Raw genomic sequence first — 21,774 nt, forward strand, 5'->3', positions numbered from 1 at the left:
TTGATCTCTGGTATGAGAGTTTTTATTTGATCTGATATCTTTGGCTGTTAATTTTTTATGTGTATGTTAATTTAAAACAACTAGTCACTGATAAGTGTTTCTCTTTTTTTCTTAAATAAGTTGAGTAATAGTTGCTACCCAAAATAGATGGTCATATAACAGGAATGCTGGTATAACTTAGGATCTTCTTCTGTTCTGGACCCAGTTTGGCATTGTTTTTAACTCAGTGGTATTTCAGATATTGTAGCTATTTCCCCCACCTAGGTTTTCTAGACCACTGTGGGTAGTTACCAAAATCATAGACTGACCAAGATTCGGCCAGGTAGCTAGACGGCGAATTGGGTAGCATTATGTAGAGCTCTGAAGCATAGATAACACAGAGCTCACAACTCCAGTCCGAAAAACTGGGAAGCCAGGGCTTTTGTTCCGTTTCTTGATTATGTGCTCAAGTTCTATGCAACAAGATAGGTGATCTATTGTAACTTTCAACTTTTCCTATAGCGTTACTTCCTTTATTCTAACTATACCTTCATTTATTTTCTTTTACTCCTCTGTGGTCCTTTCTGCCATCTAGAGCTTGTAAGTGCATTCAGTCTGCACAACTTTTGTGGTTTTTGGCTCTCCTGTCATTTGCTTTCAACCCATGACCTCATCAAAATATTAATAAACATAAATAAAGGTTTATTGGAATGCAAATTTATTGGAGACACAGCATCTAAAAATATCACTATTTTAAAGCAAAAGCTCAAATTTTCATGAGCGATTGATAGGTTGCTAGGTTTAAGAGTGCCATCGGTTGAACATTTTGTTCTGTTGGATCCTGTGTCGACAGTTTTCATTGTCAGTCATGATTATTCACTTTTGCATATTTCACATTGTTTAGAATTAGTTTTTGCTTGTGTCTCACATCCTTCATGTTTTAATGATGTGTGCCCGTGCTGTGCACCGTCTTATTGATACAAACCAGAAGAAAGTATAGTTTGTTTACTGTTTGACTAAAACCAAATTCTCTTTATTTTGTTTCAAATTTTATTTAGTTTTGGGGCTCGGCCGCTAGTCCTCAGCAAGTTGGTACCACATTTGTGTGTCTTATTCGGAGATTCCAACAGTCAGGTAAAATTTTATTTACATTCAAGCATTGACTAACTTTTTTGGCCACCTCTTCTTCTTAGGGCTCTTACTCTGTTTTCAAAAAAGAAGAGGGAGGGTGGAGGGGGTTGTGAAATCAAGATTTCGTGTCATTTTGCTCTTAAAATCCACCAGTTACTTCCTGAGAACACATTATATTCACTTCAGTTGCTTAAGTTTGTCACTCGTTTGACTGGCGTTAAGGATGTGTGGTGCTGAAAGGATAGTTCTCGGGTTTGAAAGATGGAGTGGCAAAGAGCCTTCCTTTCCGTAGTCCTGCACTTAACCGTGAGGACAGGTTGTCAGCCTCATTTCTTCATTCCTGAAAGTGGCTGCGTAACAACTTTTTGCCACAGAACCCTGTTTAACGAGAGTTTGTACCAGTGGTATATCCCTTGTTAGAAATTTACCTGAGCTGCGTATGCTAGGCATAAAAGGGGAGTATTCTGGATCCTGTCCATCCTAGTGGAGTTGAATCTTGACTGTAACCTTTTTGGCACAGCTTGGGCATTTGGAATAACCCTGGATAAGGTTTTCCTTGCTACTAGGCCTGGCTCTGCCCCTGGAGGTTTGTAGAGTTTTACTTCCTCTTCATTTGTTTTTTGGCGGTGGGCTGGGCATGGAAAATATGGCCATCTTCCAAATTCCTGTCTTGAGGCCACATTTTTTTCTTTTAATTGTAGTAAAATATACACAACATAAAATTTACCATTCTGGTCATTTTTTATTAATGTTTGTTTATTTTTGAAGGAGAGAGACAGAGCATGAGCAGGGGAGGGGCAGAGAGAGAGGGAGACACAGAATCGGAAGCAGGCTCCAGGCTCCAGGGGCAGAGAGAGAGGGAGACCCAGAATCCGAAGCAGGCTCCAGGCTCCGAGCTGTCAGCACAGAGCCTGACACGGGGCTCGAACTCACGAACCGCGAGATCATGACCTGAGCCGAAGTCGGACACTTAACCGACTGAGCCTCCCAGGCACCCCTGCCATTCTAATTGATTTTCAGTGTGTAGTTCGTTGGCATTAAGTACACTGTTGTGCAGCCATCACCACAGTCTATCTCCAGAACTTTTTTGTCTTCCCAAACCCGTACCTGTTAAGCAAGAACTCCCTATTCCCCCTCAGTCCTCCAGCTCCTGGCAACCACATACTACTTTTTCTCCTGTGAGTTGTTACGCTCTAGGTATTTCACAAAAGTGGAACCATATAATTTGTCCTTTTGTATTTAACATGTTTTACCTGGCATAACGTCTTCAGGGTTCTTCTGTGTTGTCATCTGTCCGACTTCCTCCTTTTGTTTTTAAGGCTGTATAATATTCCATCGTGTGTGTATACCACGTTTTCTTTATACATACATCCATAGGTGGACATTTGGGTTTTCATCTTTTGACCATCGTGAGTAATGATGCTTTGCGCATTATTGAGTGTTGGGTTCGGACCACATTCTTGAAGGGCAGTTTTATTCCAGGAAAGTATATTAACCGCAGTAATGATTTGTAATCATACAGTTACTGGCAGCTTTTATGCAGGCTTATTACAAATAGAAGGTTTTTTAAAAGCCACGTTAATAGCTTTTATTTACATGTTTTAGGTTTCTACAGAACCTTTTACAGGGTTTCTCTAGAGATTTCTCTGCAGGCCCTCTTGGTTTTTGTTAATGACCTGCCAAAATCTTTCAGGGGTTTAGAAGCATTAAAACCAACTGAGAGCTTCAAGTTGGTGTGTGAGTATGTTGCCATGAGGTGAAGTATTTTATTATGTTTCATCTAAGGTGTTTTGTTTTGTTTTGTTTTTTTAAATTTCTGAATTCTTTGGCAGGTGAGAGATGCGGCAGTGTTGGCTGTGGTGGAGATCTATAGACATGTGGGAGAGAGAGTGAGGGTGGACCTCTGTAAGAGGGGGATTCCCCCTGCTAGGTAAGTCTCGCTACATTTGTTTATTTGCCACTCGTTTTAGAAGTTTACTTTCATGCGTGTATTTTAAATAGGTTCAATTTTCTGAAATTTTTTAAAATTCTAAAGATACAAAAAGATACGCAGGTTATCACCATTTAAAAAGTTTTTGAGGGGCACCTGGGTGGCTCAGTTGGTTAACAGTCCGACTTCGCCTCAGGTCGTGATCTTGTGGTTTGAGCCCCACGTTGTGCTGTCTGCTATCAAAACAGAGTCTGCTTCGGATCCCGTCTCCCTCTCTCTCTGCCCCCATCTTTCTCAAAAATAAACAAACGTTTAAAAAATAAAATTAAATAAAAAGTTCTTGAGATCTTGTAATTTTCTTGGACACTGGTTGATTATATATATATACTCCTGTACTATTTAATATGTAATTAAATACCATGTCAGGTAAACTGTTTTTGGATACCAGGCAGTAATAATCATTACAGTATTTGGAAGATGCTTGAGCAAGACTATAGTGAAAATATTAATCCATTCATTAAGTAAATACTTTTTTTAGTGCCTCCTGTTGAAAGATACTATACAAGGTACTGGATGACAGAAAGCTATATAAGAATTAGTCATACTCTTTTTTTTTTTTTTTTTTTTTTTTTTGAGAGAGAGAGAGAGAGAAAGAGCACATGTGCACACGGGGGAGGGGAAGAGAGAGAGGGAGACACAGAATCTGAAACAGGCTCCGGGCTCTGAGCTGTCAGCACAGAACCCAACACAGGGCTCGAATTCATGAACCATGAGGTCGTGACCTCAGCCGAAGTCAGCTGCTTAACAATTGAGCCGCCCAGGCACCCCTAGTCACTACTCTTAAAGTGTAGTCAAATAAAAGGAAAATTAAGAATATCTGAGTCTCATCAATCAGGTCAGTAAAAATAAAAATCCCATCAATATCAACATTTTCTTCAGAGGTACTTTTTTTCTTTAGTAATTCTCAGAGTTTCTATTTTTATTAAAGATCTTATTTCAGGGGTCCCTGGGCGCCTAAGTTGGTTAAGGATCCGACTTCAGCTCAGGTCGTGATCTCACAGTTAGTGAGTTCAAGCCCCATGTCGTCCAGCTATGCGCTGACAGCTCAGAACCTGGGGCCTGCTTCGGGTTTTGTGTCTCCCTCTATCTCTCTCTCTCTGCCCTTCTCCTGCTTGTGCTTTCTCTCCCCCTGCAGAAATAAACTTAAGGGCCAACTGGGTGGCTCAGTTGGTTAAGCATCCAGCTCTTGGTTTCAGCTCAGGTCATGATCTCATGGTTCTGTGAGTTCAAACCCCACATGAGGCTCTGCACTGACAGTGTAGAACCGGCTTGGGATTCCCTCTCTCCCTTTTTCTTTCTCTCAAAATAAATAAGTAAACTTAAAAAAATAGGTTTAAAAAAAAGATACTATTCCAATTAAATTTTTTTGTTATCAAATTTTAGTCCCCATTTTAAGGGAGGCTTGAAAGGTTTTTTTGTTGTCTTTTTTAACTTTTTATTATGGAAAATTTCAAACATATGCTAAAGTAGGCAGTAGTATAATGAACCTTCATGTACCCATTACACAGCTTCAACAGTTAACAACTCATGGCCAGCTTCATATGTTCTACTCTTACCTACTTACTCTTGTCCTGTATTCTTTTGAAGCATAGCCCAAGTTATGATGTTTCATCTGTAATTATTCAGAAATTGAAAAAGAGGTTTTTTTCCAGTCACGACCATAATACTGTCATCACAAGTTAAAAATATTTTGCAAATAATTCTATAAGTCAAATATCCAGTCAGCATTCACATTTCCAGTTGTTTCAAAGAACCCAAAAAACAAATTTCCAATTGCTTTAAAAATTTTTTTTTTATTACGTTTCTTTATTTTCGAGGGGCAGAGAGAGACAGAGCATGAGTGGGGGAGGGGCAGAGAGAGAGGGAGACACAGAATCCGAAGCAGGCTCCAGGCTCTGAGCCGTCAGCCCAGGGCCCGACGCGGGGCTCGAACTCACGGACCGCGAGATCGTGACCTGAGCCGAAGTCGGACGCTTAACCGACTGAGCCACCCAGGCGCCCCAATTTCCAGTTGCTTTTAAACATCATAAATATGTGTCTGTTTTTGTTTGTATCAATACCCAAATGAAGTCCCGCAATTAGCTGGTATGTTCTTACAAGTCTTTCCAAATCTTTATGTACCTCCAACACTTTTTTCCCCCTTGTGTTTATTTGTTCAATAAGCCAGGCAGTTTATCCTGTAAAGTTTCCCGTATTCTGAATATTGCTAGTTCCTTTCCTGTGGTTGTGGTTTAAGATATTCTTCTGTCCTCACCCCCTGTAACTTGCTGGTTGGATCTGGAGGCTTGATAGATTTTTGGTGGTGTAGGGTGGTGTCAGGAAAAGCCAGACCACTTAAGAGGTGGTGGTCTGGGGGCGCCTGGGTGGCGCAGTCGGTTAAGCGTCTGACTTCAGCCAGGTCACGATCTCGCGGTCCGTGAGTTCGAGCCCCACGTCAGGCTCTGGGCTGATGGCTCGGAGCCTGGAGCCTGTTTCCGATTCTGTGTCTCCCTCTCTCTCTGCCCCTCCCCCGTTCATGCTCTGTCTCTCTCTGTCCCAAAAATAAAAAAAAAAAAAAAAAAACATTAAAAAAAAAAAGAGGTGGTGGTCTGTTCTGTTGTCGTAACTCTCTTCCTATCTGGCTGTGTCTCTTACCATGTAGTTTTTTCCCAGTACCGATTATTTTTTGGTAACAAGATTGCACATGGAATATGCATTATTTTGAGTGCTTCTTCATTTTCTACTTACAAAGCTAACAATTTCATTTGAGTAAAGTACGTTATTTTATGTGAATGAGAGAATTGATGTTAATGTAATATATTTACGTGTATGAGTATGTGCATATATGTATGTATATATGTTATGTTATATATATTTTAAAATTTAGGGACGCCTAGGTGGCTCAGTCGGTTAAGTGCCTGACTTTAGCTCAAGTCCTGATCTCAAGGTTCTTGGGTTTAAGCCCCATGTCGGGCTCTGTGCTGACAGCTCAGAGCCTGGAGCGTGCTTCAGATTCTGTGTCTCCCTCTCTCTCTCTGCCCCTTGCTCGCTCGCTCGCTCGCTCTCTTTCAAAAATAAAACATTAAAAAAATTAAAAATGTATACTGAAATTACTTTTTATTAAATAATTTTACAATTTTATTCAAGTATGGCATCATACAGAAAAATATGTAACTCTTAAGTATGCAGCTGTGTAAATTATCACAAAGTGAATATACCCATGTGTCTACCACACAGGTGGCAAAGTAGAACATTATAATCATCCAGAAGCCTCCCCAAATCCTTTTTAATTCTTGCCTTTTCTGTCCTTCCCAAAAGTAACCATGATCCCGCTTTTTATCACTATAGTTTCATTTTGCCTGTTTTTGAATTTTATATAAATGGAATCATAAAGTATGTGTTCTTTTGTGTCTGCCTTCTCTCAGTTAATTTTTTTTTTTTTTAATTCATTTGGGTTGTTGGATCTGGCTACAGTTGGTTTATTTTCATTGCCATATAGTTTTCCATTTTACGAATAGATTATACTATGAATCCATACTAATGATGGGTTTGTGGGTTGTTTTCAGCTTGCAGCTTTTTTGGATAATGCTATTAAAAACATTCTTGTACATGTCTTTTGGTGTGCGTATGTATTCATTCTCTTAGAATATGTCTGAGAGTGAAATTTTTGGGCCATAGGGTATGTTCACCTGTAACTGATATTGACAAACACTTGTCCAGAGTGGTTGTACCCATTTATATTCTTACTGGCACTGTTTGCAACTTCCTATTAGTCTATATTTTCACTGTTACTTGCCTAAATTATTAGTCTTATTTTTACTAACTTTAGATTTCTGGTGAATGTGTTATTATCTGCATTTTTCTGATTACTAATAAAGAAGATCACTGTTTAATGCATTTATCAGTCATTTGGATATGTTCTTTTAAAGTGTCTTTTCAGGTCTTTGCCTGTTTTTAAAAAATTTGGTGGTCTGTCATTTAAAAAAATTGATTATTAGAACTTTTAAAAAATATGTTCTAGATACAGGCCCATTGTCAGCTATGTATATGCTTCAGATATCCTCTCCCACCTTATGACTTGCCTTTTTACTTTCTTGGCGATGTCTTTTCGCATACGTGAGTTTTAATTTTCATGCAGTTTTCAGTCATTTCCTTTACAATTAGACATTTTTGTGCCTCGTTTAAGAAATATTTACTTACCCTAGTGTCTTAAAGACATGCTCTGGGTAATTGTCTTCAAGTTTCATTCACATTTAGATGTATAGGCCATGTGGTATTTTCCTTGAAAATGGTGTGAGATAGGGGTGCAGATACATTTTTTTTTCCATGTGGGTGTCCACTTGACCCAGACCACTTATTGAAAATGTCTTTCTTCAGTGTTCCTTGTGTTCATAAATTAAGTGTCCATATATGTGCTTAGGATTTTTGCATTTATGCTCCAAGTAAGATTAGTGTGTAATATTCCTTTCTTCCCAAGTTATGTTTTATAAGTAACTTTAGTTGTTAGGGGAAACTCCTTATGTGCTTTTTCTCCCCCCATCAGAATCAACTTTAAGGGTTTTATCATACCTGGATAGCTTATGCTAATGTTCTTACTGAAATAAGCCAATGACTTACTAACCGTGTCCATTCTTCTTGTTTCTCCAACCTCTAAGCGGGCTAGTCACTCGACAGCTCAGGAGTCTGAGACCAGAGCAGAGACAGGTAGTTGGTGAGAAGCTGAGGCTTTCTGACTTCCGGTCCACAGTTCTTTCCTCAGTGCTGTGCTCGTGTTGTTCTTCTCCACGGTGCTTCTCTGCCGGGTAGTACGGAATGGGAAGGACTCTGTGTAGGTGTAAGGTGTGATGAGCTTTGCTTCAAGCATGCACAGAGTGTCTTCTATCCTTTTAGCATATGATGACCTCACTATTTTGTAGGCACTATTTTGAATCTTCAAAATACTGGACCCATGTATATCAAAGAATCTAAAACTTTCATAAGGTAAAATAATGAATGACTGTTTGGTTTACTTCTTTCTTCAAATAATGTTCCACTGTTGCCCTCTTTCCACCAGCGTTTATTCTCAAAAGTTAACTTTATATCGAATATTAAATTTCTTTGAAATTGTATTTTTTAATCATATAGTGGTCATAAAAGTTTAATTTTCAGAAAGGATATTTCTGTTTCTCAAATGCTGCTCTCTTTGTGATTTCCAAATTTCCTGTTGGATACAACTCTTTAGGGTAAATTTCTGGTTTTGCCCACCCTTATTTATGTCAAAGACCTTCTTTATTAAAATAGCTAAACGTAAGTAGAATTTATAAAGCCATTGAATCAAATAGTTTTAAAATAATAATTAAAATTTTTTCTTCCTTTGTCAGCTATTTTTAAAAAGATAAGGCCTGGTGGTGTGGTAGTGGCATTAACACTAGGCATGTGATCAGTGTAAGAGTCTAGAAATAAACCCTTACATTTATGGCCCGTTGATTTTTGTCAAAAGTACTGACACCACTCAATGGAAAAAGAATAGTCTTTTCTACAAATGATGCTGTAAAAACCGAATTTCCATGGGCAATAGAAAAAAGTTGGGCTTTTTCACACCAAACCCCCAAATTAAGTCTACATGGATCATAAAACTAAATGTAAGAGCTAAAACGATAAAACTTAGAAAATGCTAGGCATTGGTTTCTTACATACGCATAAGTGTAAGCATAAGCAGCCAAATTAAAAATAGATATATTGGGGTGCCCGAGTGGCTCAGTCGGTTAAGCATCTGACTCTTGATTTCAGTTCAGGTCATGATCTCACAGTTTTTGAGATCGAGCCCCGTGTCAGGCTCTGTGCCGACAGCGCAGAACCTGCTTGAGATTGTCTCTTTCTCTCTGCCTCTCCCCCACTCATGATCACTCTCTCAAAATAAATAAATAGGTATATTGTACTTCATCAAAATACACCCCAACACTTGGGCTTCAGGGGATACCATCAAGAAATCTGAAGAAAACCCACATAATGGGGAAAATATTTACAAATCATACATCTCATAAAAGACTTATGTCCTGAGTATATAAATAATCTATAAAAAACTTCTACAATTCAACAGTGAAAGGACAGATAACCAATTTTAAAAACAGGCAAAGGATTTGAATAGAAGAAATACAAATGGCCAATAAACCCATAATAAAGATGTTCAGCACCATTAGCCATCTTGAGAAATACAGATCAAAACTACAGTGAAATTTGTTGTTTTGACTCTAAACTTAAATGTGGACTTTGGTTAGGGTTGCTTTTCCAGTTCTATACTGAAGCTTTACTGGTTGGTCTCTGTCTTTCTCCTGAGTCAGAACCTTCCCAGAACCTCACTGGCCTTTTGGACAATCCGGCTTCTTTGTACTTTCTTTCCACTGAATTTTATAATTTTTTTTCTTCCTGAATTACTTAAAAGATCCTCGTCTCTTCTTTCTGCCCTTATTCCTTTGCCATCAGATTATATGTGCAGTGATCTTCCACTATGAATAAGCTAAATAGTTATATGGAGCTTTGTATTATTTGAGACTTAATGATCAGGGATGAGGGCAATCTGGCGAGGGCCACATAGAAAGAAAATTATAGTATGTTTAGTTTTTTCTTTTAAAGATCATAAGGTGTGGGGTGCCTGGGTGGCTTAGTTGGTTGAGCGTCTGACTCTTGATTTTGGCTCTGGTCACGATCTCAGGGTTGTGGGATTGAGCCCCGTGTCAGGGTCCTGAGGCTGAGCGGGGAGCCTGCATAAGATATTCATTCTCTCTCTCTCTGTCTCTCCCCCTCTGCCCCTCCCCCTCCTACCCCACTCATGCACATGCAGGATCTCTCTCACTCTTTCAAATAAAATAAAAATAGTAAAAAAAAAATAAAGATAGGAAGGTGTGAACTTCTTATAAAATTTTAAACAGGGAACTAAAATCCTTTCAGTGAATACTAAGCAAATGTCAATGTTTCACGTGGAAGTTGGTCAAGTGAGAAGCATTAGAGGGAAAGGGGGACTGGGGGTGCCTGGCTGGCTCAGTCAGAAGAGCATGTGACTTCTTGATATTGGGGTGGTGAGTTTGAGCCCCATGTCGGGTATAGAGATTACTTACATGAATAAATAAAAACTAAAAAAAAAAAAAAAAAAAGGGAGACTGAGAAGAGAGAGCAGGATAGTTATAGGAAGCTAAGTGAGGGTTGGCAGCAGGATAAAGGGTGTGAGATAAGCTCAGTGTGCATCTCTCGTAGCCGAACCCAGTTTCAAAGACCTTTGGGTGATATCTTCCACCTTAACTAAACCTCCCTCCCTCCTTCCCTATTACCATTATATTTCCCTAGAATTTCAGCTTATTCCCCCCCCTCCTTTTTTAAATTAAAGCTGCCTGTAGACATTTCTTGCTGTATGTTTTGTCTGCCCACCTTAATTCCTTACCAGTTCTCTCTCAGCTTTCTATCGTCAGTTTCTTACTCCCACTTTGCTACTCTAGCTGTATGTTAATTTCATACTTCTTAACATCTTTGTTCTGCCTTTTTCCCCAAAGAGCTCTCCTGGATCCTCTCCTTTCTGTTCCTGTCTGTCTGGTCTTCATTCCGAGGTCCCACCTTCCGGTTCCAGGGTTTCTTCCCGCATTCGTCTTGCCCACCTCTTTTCTCTGGGCAGCCTGTCTGCTGTCTGCTCAGTACTCTGGAAGAGCTGTAAATGAGCAACCTGTGTCTTTAAACTGAAGTCCTTCTAGATGTGTGAATTTTTAATGTGTGTTTATTTTTTGAGAGAGAGTGCATGTGTGCACGGGAAGGGCAGAGAGAGGAGGACAGAGGAACCAAAGCAGGCTCTGTGCTGACTGCAGAGAGCCTGATGTCAGGCTCGAACTCCCGAACTGTGAGATCATGACCTGAGCCAAAGTCAGAGGCTTAACCCACAGAGCCACCCTGGCACCCCAGATGTGTGAATATTTTTATTTGTTGAATTTAATGGGGGTAGGAGGTGAGGTTAAGGTTTAGAAATCTCATTATGAAGAGTTCCTAGAAGGTTTTCAGCTAAAAAAAACATGTATTTTTAAGACCAAACATATCCTCAATTTACAAGTAAATGACAGAATGTGGACCAACGCTTAACTAAGGTTGTAGAAATGACACTGACAAAAACAAAGGTGAGTCAGAGAACAACATCTGGCAAGTAAAAAAAAAAACCATGACAACGGCCCTCTTCCTTCCCCAAATCTCTAAGTCATAACTTTAAGAATAAACCATAACATGATATAGTGGAAAGTAAAGGCAAAGTGAACTAAAAAATAGTGCTGTCAACATGATTGCCTTTGGATCTGAAGAAAAATTATATATAAATACAAACCATCAGAAAGCATGTGGTTTAAAAACTTGGATGGTGGGATTGTGTTTTGGGTTTTTTCCTTTGTTCCTAATTACATTTCCTAGCTTTCTTTTATAATGAATGTACATTGCTGTTGTAATAAGAAATACATTTTAGCTAAAAAAAAAAGGGGGGGGGGAGATAGAAGTATAGAAAGTAATTCTGAATATAAAATCAGAAGCACTGATGGAATTGGTGTTGAATGAAAACAGGTTAATAGAGAAAATGTCAAATTATCAGCCGTACCTGCATCACTGTAGTTTCTGACATTTTATTATTATTATTTTTTTTTTTTTTAATTTTTTTTCAACGTTTTTTATTTATTTTTGGGACAGAGAGAGACAGAGCATGAACGGGGGAGGGGCAGAGAGAGAGGGAGACACAGAATCGGAAACAGGCTCCAGGCTCCGAGCCATCAGCCCAGAGCCTGACGCGGGGCTCGAACTCACGGACCGCGAGATCGTGACCTGGCTGAAGTCGGATGCTTAACCGACTGCGCCACCCAGGCGCCCCTCTGACATTTTATATCATTGCTTTTATGTTTGCCTTAAGTTTCCTTTGCATGATCGTATGTACTTTGTTTCTTTTTCTTTTTATATTAAGTATAATTATTGTCAAATTGGTTTCCATACAACACCCAGTGTTGATTCCAACAGGTGCCCTCCTCAATGCCCATCACCCGCTTTCCCCTCTCCCCCAGCCCCCATCAACCCTCAGTTTGTTCTCAGTGTTTAAGAGTATGTACTTTTTAAAGATGTGTTGGTGACTGAGTGGATTTATTATGAGGTTGTAACTAAAAGATTTCTAATGGGTTTGGAAAAATAATTTTATGAGGAAACGCGAAGCTGTGTGCGTGGAGATGTGCCTGTGTTAGGTTCCTTCTCTACTCATGAGGGACGGGCTTTGTGTTTTCTCTCAGTGAGTGAGATCATTGTTAGACAGAGTCATGTAGAACTAACTGAATCCCTGACCTTATTTCTCTCAGGGAGATAGTGAAGGAAATTCTGTTTAAACTGTAAGTAAACAAAATGTGTTCTTTATTCCCAGATTAGAGATGATTTTTGCCAAATTTGATGAAGTGCAAAATTCAGGCGGTATGATTTTGAGTGTCTGCAAAGGTAAGAATAATTAAGTTATCCCAGTTCTCAAACATTTCTAAGATTATTTAGCCAAGTTTTAGAGACTGAAACGTGTTTTCAGGTCAACTGTTTTATCACTGATTCGGCAGATATGATTTTGTGGCCCGAAGCTTAGTTAGGAGATAATAACAAAGTCTTTCCATACTGCTGACCATTCGCTGTCCTCTTGACTCTTTTGGAGTAACTGAAAATTTAATTATGGGTCAAAGGGGTAAAATGATACTGTTGTTTTGCCTGAGTTTTTGTATCTTCTGAGTTGAAGAAACGTTGACCCTCTTGCCTTCTGTGTTTCATGAATACAGTGTTTTTTATTCTCAGAGTAGTTGTTTTACTTAGTTGTTAGCAGAAGTTGTGGGGTCGATGGGTTCTGTCACACCTACCTGTAGACTTGATACTGGTGAAGAGACATAGATGTAGGAGCTCACCAGCATGATCGTCTTTGGCTTCTCAAGTAGAATGAGACCGCATTGGAATTCAAAGAGGTTTCAGGTTAATATCTGGCACTTACTCCATTTTGTGGTTGCTCTTCTTTTTGTAAGGTTGTGAGATTGTGTTTGCTTTTATTGGGCGGCATTTACTTAGACTTTAGGTTTTAAATAATAATTAGCCACATATGTGAAGAATATCTTCTACTTCCAAAGATAGTTATAGGTGGTTTTTCCACCTAGGAAAGTAGGTTCCTATAAAAGAGAACGTGGTTAGCTTTAGTAATGTAAGTGATGTTGGGGGAAATATTGGGTGTGTGAGTTGTTACATAGTCAAATAATGGGAAAACTAGTTGCTAATATAATATAGTTCCTTTTCTCTGGATGAAACCAAGACTAAGCCTTGTGTTGCAGGAAGGCAGGTGGAGTGAGAGTTTAGTGCTAAAAAGATTGTCTACCCTAATCTAAACTTAGTTCCAGAAGCATAAATTGACTTCAGTGCTACCAGTCCTGACTGCCAGCTGTTTCTCACTCTTCCCTGAATAGAAGGTGTTTTAAGTACCTTATCCTTCTTTTTCTAGCAGTCACCTCTATTTCTATAGAAACCAGAAACAGCAGGAAGATGGATGGTTGTTAAAATTCCTTGGATTGGGATGGCTGTGTTTTCATACGATTTCTAGTGCACCCTCACCTGCGTATTCCAGACTCTGTAGTTACAACTCTAAGAAAAAAGTATCTTGCATATTATAAATTTAAGATATTTCTTATATGAATACGGCTTATTTCAAAAGTGTGATCTCTTGTGTTTTGTGAGGTTATTTCTGTTACCTTCGAAATTGATTTTGTATTCTCTATTCTGTTAGCTCCCATTTCTTTTTCTCTTGTTTATCTCTCCATAAACAGGAGGTTTGGGGTCAGGATCTGACATTTATTTGTCTTGGAGATTATCATGTGAATATTTCAAGTGTGGTCAAATGTGAACATTAAAGTTTGATTTATGTATGTATATACAGTAGGATGTAGAAATAGGTCAGGATGGGTTTGAAGACAGTGTAATGCTGTCATTGAACAACACTTTCATGGATTTGTTAATAAGGGAAGAGATTAGAAGAGGGAAGCCAAGTCCCAGGTCATGTTGCCAAGTCCCAGGGCCCAGGTCTCTCTTCTACCTTGTCTGTATTCTCTCTCAGTAATGTAATTAAAGCCTTTGGGCTGAAATGATAACTATTCGCTGTTGACACCTAACTAAATGTGTGGTTCTGTGGCCCTCGTTCGTCTGTCTAATGCTCTAGTTTGGGTAGTCTGTGGCCTCGATGACATTCCCATTAGGGTGCCTAATAGGGATCTCCGAAAGTGGGAAGCCCGTTGTCTTTTCCTTCCCCTCAAACCTGTGGTTCCCCGTTTACCCATTTCAGCTGCCACCATCAGCTCAGGCCAGAAACCTGAATTGACCGCCCGTCTGTCTACCTTTAAAATCTTAATACATCCAAAATGTGTTCATTTTTTTCCCTGTCTCCACTGCTAAAACCCCACCGTCAGTCTTCAGCTTTTACCTGGATGACTGCAATAGAAACCTGGTCCATGTTTGCACTTTAGAATCTATTTTCTACCCAGAAATGAGAATAAGCTTAAAATATAAATTAGGTATCATCACAGCAGTGAAGAAGACAAAGTTTCTGCCTCAGGGAGCCTACACTCTAGCCAGGGAGCTAGATTATAAACAAGTGAATGAATGAATATCCACAGTGATTACAGTTGGTAATGGGAGAAATACAACTACCCTTTGTTTAATGAAATTAAATTATTCCTAAAATCCTTGCCGCTAAGTGAAAACCACTAATTGAAGAAATTATTTCCACTAACATTATGATTTATGTAATCCCAACCTAGGATAATGAGTAATTTTTTTTTAAGTTTATTTATTTTTGAGAGAGAGAGAGAATGTGGAGTAGAGGCAGAGGGAGAGGGAGAGAGAATCCCAGGTGGGCTCCACGCTGACATAGTGCAGAGCCTGACACGGGGCTCAAACTCATGAACTGTGAGATCATGACCTGAGTTGAAATCAAGAGTCAGATGCTCAACCAGCTGAGCCACCCATGCGCTCCGTGAGTAATTTTTGAATAATTTTTATAGGTAGAGAAATATATCAACTGAACACTGAAAACAAATTTTTGTAAGTAACAATTTGAGGGCAAAACTTTTGTACCCAAAGTAATAGTTTGTTTTTTTTTTAATTTTTGCACGATTTTTCCCTACAAAATTTTCAGCCCTTATTGGCTTATTGTAATTGTGCACCCAGCCTAAAACGTTAAAATTATAGAACAGGAAAGCATTTTAGGGCAGAGTAAAGGCTCAACACAAAACTTGTGCAGATAGTTCCTGCACATAACAGACTGAAAAGCCATTGAAGATACTTGATGGACATATATATGCAAAGCAAATTGTTGTGAGTTCACCCAAACATGACATTCAGTTCAGAGTTGTTCCATATGATAGTCTAGAAACTATTACAGTAGATAAAAATTTTTAGTGTGACTTTGCCTAAAATGATAATAATGAAACCTCACACTTCTGATTTAGAATGTTTGGGTATGAAAAATTCCTTTTAGTAAACACAGACAAAAATAAAAACAATAAAACCCGGAGGATTTGTTATAAAGGTGGTATAATGTTTTAGGAGTCATTATAGCTGAAAGTTGTCATCTGAACTGTCATTAAGTGAAGTAAATAGGGTATAGACATGGTGAGTGACTCAGTGATGCCCCTTTAGACATAATTACTGGGGCAAGCCTCTCTGAGAGTTGACATATTTGAATTATGACCTGATAAATGAGAATGAGCTAGTCATGGGATAAATGGTAGGAAACGTGCTTTGGGTAGAGAAAATGTGACCGTAAAGGCCCAGAGGTAGAAAAGGACTTTTAGGGCTGGCTGGAGCCCAGTGATGCTAGCTAGGGGTAAGTGGAAGGAAGACCATGTATCAGCTGTAGCTGGAAAAATAAGCAGGAAACATGACACGAGGGCCTTGTTGTAAGCTTCGGAGGGGTTTTGATAGACCCCTGGGAGGAGGAAGCATTTTCGGCTGGAGAGAGACGTGGGGAGTCGGGAGTGATATGATCTAACCCTACCTTGCATTTATTTACTGTTTGAAGAAATAGTCTTGTTCATTTTTTCTCTTTAGTCTGCCTCTTCTCCCTTATGCATGTCTCGGTGTACAGTTTTACATTTCATGCTTTTGTCTCTGGTTTCTTTCAGAATTGCCGTATCTGTACTCTTTTTCTTTTATGTTAATTTTTGAGAGAGACAGAGAGAGCAGGTGAGGGACAGAGGATCTGAAGCAGGCTCTGTGCTCACAGCAGAGAGCCTGACGGGGGGCTCTAACTCACAAACTGGAAGATCATGACCTGAGCTGAGGTTGGACACTGACTGAGCCACCCAAGTGCCCCTCTGTACTCTTGATTTCAGTTTTGGTTGAATTCTTCGACTTGGTTTTCAAGAGAATTAGTTCAGCACACTCAAATCACAAAGTAAAATTGTGTCATCAGAGATTTGAGCATATCATTTAGTTTAGGAAGGCCAGAAATGCACATTTTTTTTTGTCTGGAGGGTTCTTCAAGTCTGACTTTAATTCTCATGTTACAAAGTAAGTTAGGCAGAATCCCTGAGTACAGTGGAATTCCCTCTGCTGTTATAAGGAAACTGAGTTTACCATTAATCAGATCAAGGCTGGAAGGAGGCAACACCAGCCCTGGAGGAAGGAAAAGGGTGAGGGTTGCAGGCTCCCTGTGATTATGGCTGGGCCTGTTGTTGTCATGGAGCTTTCTAGACTGTCTCCTACGCTGAGAAGTAAACACCAACAGTGTTGGTGGCTGTGACTGCAAGTCTGTTTCTCCTTCACTGTGAAAAAACTGTGCATAATTCTGATCTGTCTCATGTGTGCAGGACCTAATGAAGTCTTGGGGTGAAATCACTGTAAAATATTTCCCAGCTTCTCTATTTGAAACAGTTGCTAGGAAAAGAATTGCTCTAGGAGGCTGGCAGTAAAACAAAGCATAGAAATCCGGCTTTGGAATTACCTTGATACTTGGCAATAAGGTAACTTTGAAGTCTGGTTTTTTCTGGGTTTGTAACATAGCCTTTAGTGAAAAGCAAAGAAGCCCTTTTCTTAGATTGATTTTAAAACGTGTCTGTTTGTGACCACGAGCCCCGGGGCCTTCCCGGAGCTTGACACTGTGCTGATGGTTGTGCAGCTTGGATGGAGGGCGCTCCGAGTCCCGCAGCTGCGCACTGGCTAGGTTCTGTCTCCAGCAGAAGCAAGCTTTGTTCCGTGTGGCTCTGCTGTCCGCACACAGAGTGGCCTTTGATGGGCTGCCTTTGACGTGATTTGTTTACGGCAGCCAGAAATGCTTCCTGCATAATGAGAGCAGTTAATCATGGAAACTGGGCTATTCCTGTTTGTGCACTTCCAGCAGTCTCTGTTGTAAACATTAAAAGGTAACGACAAAAGGATGAAGACCTTTTTAAAAGGCACAAATCAGTTAATCCGTCAGATCATGTGATTGCTACTGATTACATGGATATCTTTAGAGAAGCAGAAAATGATTGCTGAACACATGCCTTGTGTTTTGATGATTGCATTAAAAGTCCCCCAGTGGGATGGCGTTTATTGGCTCCCAGAGCTGTTCTTGCATTAAATTCCAGGCAGCCGGGACAGGGAGAAGCATCGTCACCTGTAGGTAACCGCATGTGTGCAGTTAGGGGATAATCTTGATCCCGCTCCGCCGGGTTCCACCAAAGAGGCCAGGGTTTCCGCAAGACCCCAGACTTTTATTTTGAAGTGGAGTAGCAGCTGTTGGCGATCGCGGTGCAGAGCTGCGGCGCGGCCTGGGTCACACAGTGCTCGCTCCGGGTGTCTGCGGCTGCAGGCCGAGCCAGTGGCGCAGGCACCGAGCTGCGTTTGTTTGCTGTGCCGTCCGACCCCTTGGTTCCATAAGGCTCCCGGGACCCTCCGAATGGCTATGGGAGATGGTGAGTAAGGTCTCTTCTCCTCTTACGCTTGCGTTCTGCACTTCCTTTGAAAGTGACCGTCATTTGCTGTGTGAGAAATACATTTCTCCCCCGAAGAACGAAGGACACTTGCGTGTGTGTGTGTGTGTGTGTGTGTGTGCAGTCGTGTGTGCATATGTGCACATGTGTGCTTACTTGCGTGTAGCATTCCTTTCTACTTGATACGTCCGGACAGGATCTAGCAGATGTGACAATTTACCTTGCAACCCAAGCGAGCTCTCAGGCTCTGGTGGTGGATGTGAAGGGATATCGGAAGAAACATGGAATATATGCAAAACCTTTGAAGAGAGAACACGGCCCTTTGAAGAATGACAGGTTTTGGCAGGGAGCTTTGGTTAGCGAGCCCGTCCTCTCTCCTGCTGGAGATGACAAGTAGAATTCTGTGGTGATAAAGTATTTAAAGAAGCAAAATGGCTTGCCATAGACACTGTTTTAATTACCGTGCTTGTGATTTGTCAGTGTCCCTAGTAAATCGCTCTCTGGAAAATAGTTTTTTACAGGTCCTATGTAGGGTATAATTTGATTAAAAATTGATTTTCCCAGTGTTTTATTATAGTAAGATTAATTTTTAAAATATTTCTGTAGTGCTTTATAGTGTTCCAAAGCACTTTGATATATATACTTAGTATACGTTAACTCCTCAGGTACAGAGCCAAATGAGGTGTCCAGAGTATCTTAGTATTTCCATTTCACAGATTGGGAAACTGAGGCTTGCTGACGTGTTAAGTTCCACATCTAGGCACGGAGAGCGAACCAGAACCGAATCTAGAACCTCAAGTTGTGTTTGGTATTGTCCTTCATAACACTTCCTACTTGACGGTGTTTCTGTTTGTTTTTTCCATTATTAAAGCTTTTGTTAAGATGCTTAGAGGTATACTTCATAGTCTCATCAGTACCAGAGATGTGTATGAAGGGGAATTTGAAGTTCCTCCAAAATATTGTGTATGTTTTCCACTGGGTTCTTAAGGAAGACTGGTCTGTATTCAGAAGTTTTAACTCTAACAGTTTTATCCTTCCTTATGACAGTATAATGACTCAAAACTCTCAGGAGTTGGTCCCCTTGGGGCCCCGATGTGGGGCTCGAGCCCACGATGAGAAATGGGATGCAAATGTACCAAAATGATGATGTAGGTACATCATCATCAGTCTTTTGAACCGCTATGTACATGCTGATGGAAATATAATAGTATATCTTGTGTTGATATTGCAGTGGTTTATGCCAAGAATTTATGTAACTGGTTTATATGTCCTTATAGAAATAATTTTAACTATGAAGTTTTAAGGCAAAATCCATCAAAATTGATACATTAGTTTCTCATATAACTAAGGACATTGCATGTTTATATATTTATTTATATTGTAAACCTTAATTTACAGGCAACTCTAAATGTTGCATTTGATTTGGGCCATATTCAGATTTTATTTCCTTTTTTTTTTTTTCTTTCTTAAACATAGATTCCATGGCTATTTACTTAATTTTTCTTTTTTCAAGCAATACATAAATACATTCAGACTGTTTAGGAATAGTCTGAATTTTTAAAAATCGAAGTAACAGCCTCTTATAAAGCTCGGAGGGTAACTTTCCTGCGCCTCTGGTCTTCAAAACGGAAATACTTTTATTGTGTTTTATTAATATAGTAATACACCTTTATTTGGAAATAGGAAGTCTAGGTGGGTGCCTGCCTTGCTCAGGGTCTTGATCTTGGTGTCGTGAATCTGAGTGCCACATTGGGCATAGAGTTTACTTTAAAAATTTTTTAATTTATTTTAAAAATTAAAATAAAGGGGCACATGGGTGGCTCAGTCAGTTAAGTGTCTCACCCTTAATTTCGGCTCAGGTCAGGATCTCACGGTCCAGTTGGTGAGCTCAAGGCGGGTCCACCCCCCACCCCCCCATTGGGCTCTGCACTAATAGCTTGGGATCCTCTCTCCCTCTCTCTTTGCCCCTCTCCAGCTTGTGTTTGTGCGCTTGCATTCTCTCTCTCTCTCTCTCTCAAGATAAACTTAAAAACATAAATCAAAATGGGAAATCTAAACAGTATGTAACAGGTTATCTAGGGATTTGAAGTTCTTAACAATTCCGCGTTTACTCCTCTGTATGTTAGTCTTTTTCACATGTAGTGTGCTTGTACCATACGGGTACCACGTGAACATGAATAGCAAATGGTTTATGCTCTTCCTGACCTGGGTTTCTTATTCTTCATTTTAAGTAACGGCAATATCTTCTTTTCAAAATTCAGGCAACACAGATAAAGGCAAATTCCCCTCAGAGCCACCTCAAGCCTAGGCGTAGAAGGAGGTGAACCATTAGTATGGTGTTTGTCTTCGCATACCTTTTACTGTGCCTCACCTGCATACTAAGAAGCAAGATGAATGGTTTTGTTTGGACTCTGTCCACGTAAACGATACTATTCTGAAAGGATTCTCGCCGTTTGCGGTGTCTACTCAGTGTGACGTAGGGTTTTGTGTTCTTTTTAATGTCCTCGTGTAAACTGTCTTGTTTGTTTGAACTGTTGCATGATATTGCGTAGTATGGATGAATCCTGACCATTTTTTCTTTTAAAGAACTTTAGGTTGTTTGATCATATATAATTTCTCTAAATGATTCTGAAGCAGCTTTCTGTAAATCATATGTATGTATACATACACACACACATATGTTTCTTAAAATACTATAGAGCAGAATTTCTGGACCTAGGTTTGTATTCATTTCAAATTGTGTTAGTTACAGCTATAATATCCTCCAAAAGAGGCTTTACTACTTACATTCTCACCATCAGTGCTTGCTGTCCTACATTCTTTTCAGTTCTTGCTGTCGCTATTTTTTTTTAATTTTTTAATGTTTATTTTATTTTTGAGAGAGAGAGCGAGCGAGCATGAGTGGGGGAGGGGCAGAAAGAGAGGGAGACACAGAACCTGAAGCAGGCTGCACAGAGCCCGATGTGGGGCTTGAGCCCACGAACGGCGAGGTCATGACCTGAGCTGAAGTCAGACGCTTAGCCCATCAGCCACCCAGGCGCCCCTCGCTATTGTTACTATTTTTAAAATTTGCCTATCAAATGGATGAAAAATATCTCATCCTTTTAAAAGCATCTCTGCTGTCTAATAAGGTTGATCAAGATGTTTGGTTATTTGTATTTCCTCTTCTATGGATTGCATTCTGGCATCCTTCGCCAACTTTTTGGTTATTCTACTTTGTTGTTTTTGATAGTTCTCTTTCCATATTCTGGTTATCAATCTGTTGTCTATTAAATATATGTTACATAAGCCTAACTTCAAGGCCATATGAAAGATTTTATTGGCAGTTTTATTAACAGGCAAACTAAGATTTTCGAAATACTATAATGACTATCAAGCAAAGAGCTGTTGAGGGTGGCTCTTACGTGCCTTTCTGTTTAGTTTTCTTTATCCTAATCCAGGAATATAAAACCAAGTAGTCAGATGATTGTGAAGTAACTCCGGGCAGTCAAACCACATAGAGTTAAAAACCTGTAGGATTATTATGTGGCACTGGGCCCTGCAATCTGCCTCAAAAGCTCATGAGAGGAATTTGGCCTTTTGTTATGCTGCAGAATGGCTGGAAAGAAATAAGGTTTTGTTGCAAACGGACTGTTTCTACACTTAACAACATTTCAACACAGTCTATTCTGCCAAACATGAATCTTTTAAAAAACCATATACAAGTAATGATACAACCTTGACTTTACTAGAGGT

General features: G+C 39.7%; 1 protein-coding gene and 1 long non-coding RNA gene across 38 annotated transcripts in view; one reads left to right on the plus strand and one right to left on the minus strand.

Annotated features, from left to right (window-relative positions):
- The window catches only part of LOC131511549 (uncharacterized), an 81,075-nt gene that overhangs the window by 39,678 nt on the left and 19,623 nt on the right, over positions 1-21,774 (minus strand). For 2 of the 3 annotated variants that reach the window (XR_009261572.1, XR_009261573.1), the window contains exons 3-5: positions 12,949-13,248; positions 7,701-7,903; positions 4,657-4,712 (exon numbers count right to left, since the gene is read on the minus strand). This is a non-coding gene — a long non-coding RNA (uncharacterized LOC131511549). The remainder of the gene's footprint in view (positions 1-4,656; positions 4,713-7,700; positions 7,904-12,948; positions 13,249-21,774) is intronic. The other variant, XR_009261574.1, reaches the window with a different exon arrangement.
- The window catches only part of CLASP2 (cytoplasmic linker associated protein 2), a 183,918-nt gene that overhangs the window by 22,951 nt on the left and 139,193 nt on the right, over positions 1-21,774 (plus strand). For 34 of the 35 annotated variants that reach the window (XM_058729221.1, XM_058729225.1, XM_058729223.1 and 31 more), the window contains exons 5-7: positions 1,038-1,113; positions 2,943-3,040; positions 12,477-12,547. In XM_058729221.1, the coding sequence (XP_058585204.1) occupies positions 1,038-1,113; positions 2,943-3,040; positions 12,477-12,547 (245 nt within the window). Of the gene's footprint in view, positions 1-1,037; positions 1,114-2,942; positions 3,041-12,476; positions 12,548-17,442; positions 18,022-21,774 lie in introns of those variants that run through there. The other variant, XM_058729258.1, reaches the window with a different exon arrangement.

The sequence above is a fragment of the Neofelis nebulosa genome, chromosome 5 (genome assembly GCF_028018385.1).
Source record: "Neofelis nebulosa isolate mNeoNeb1 chromosome 5, mNeoNeb1.pri, whole genome shotgun sequence".
In the NCBI taxonomy this organism is placed as follows: Eukaryota; Metazoa; Chordata; class Mammalia; order Carnivora; family Felidae; genus Neofelis; species Neofelis nebulosa.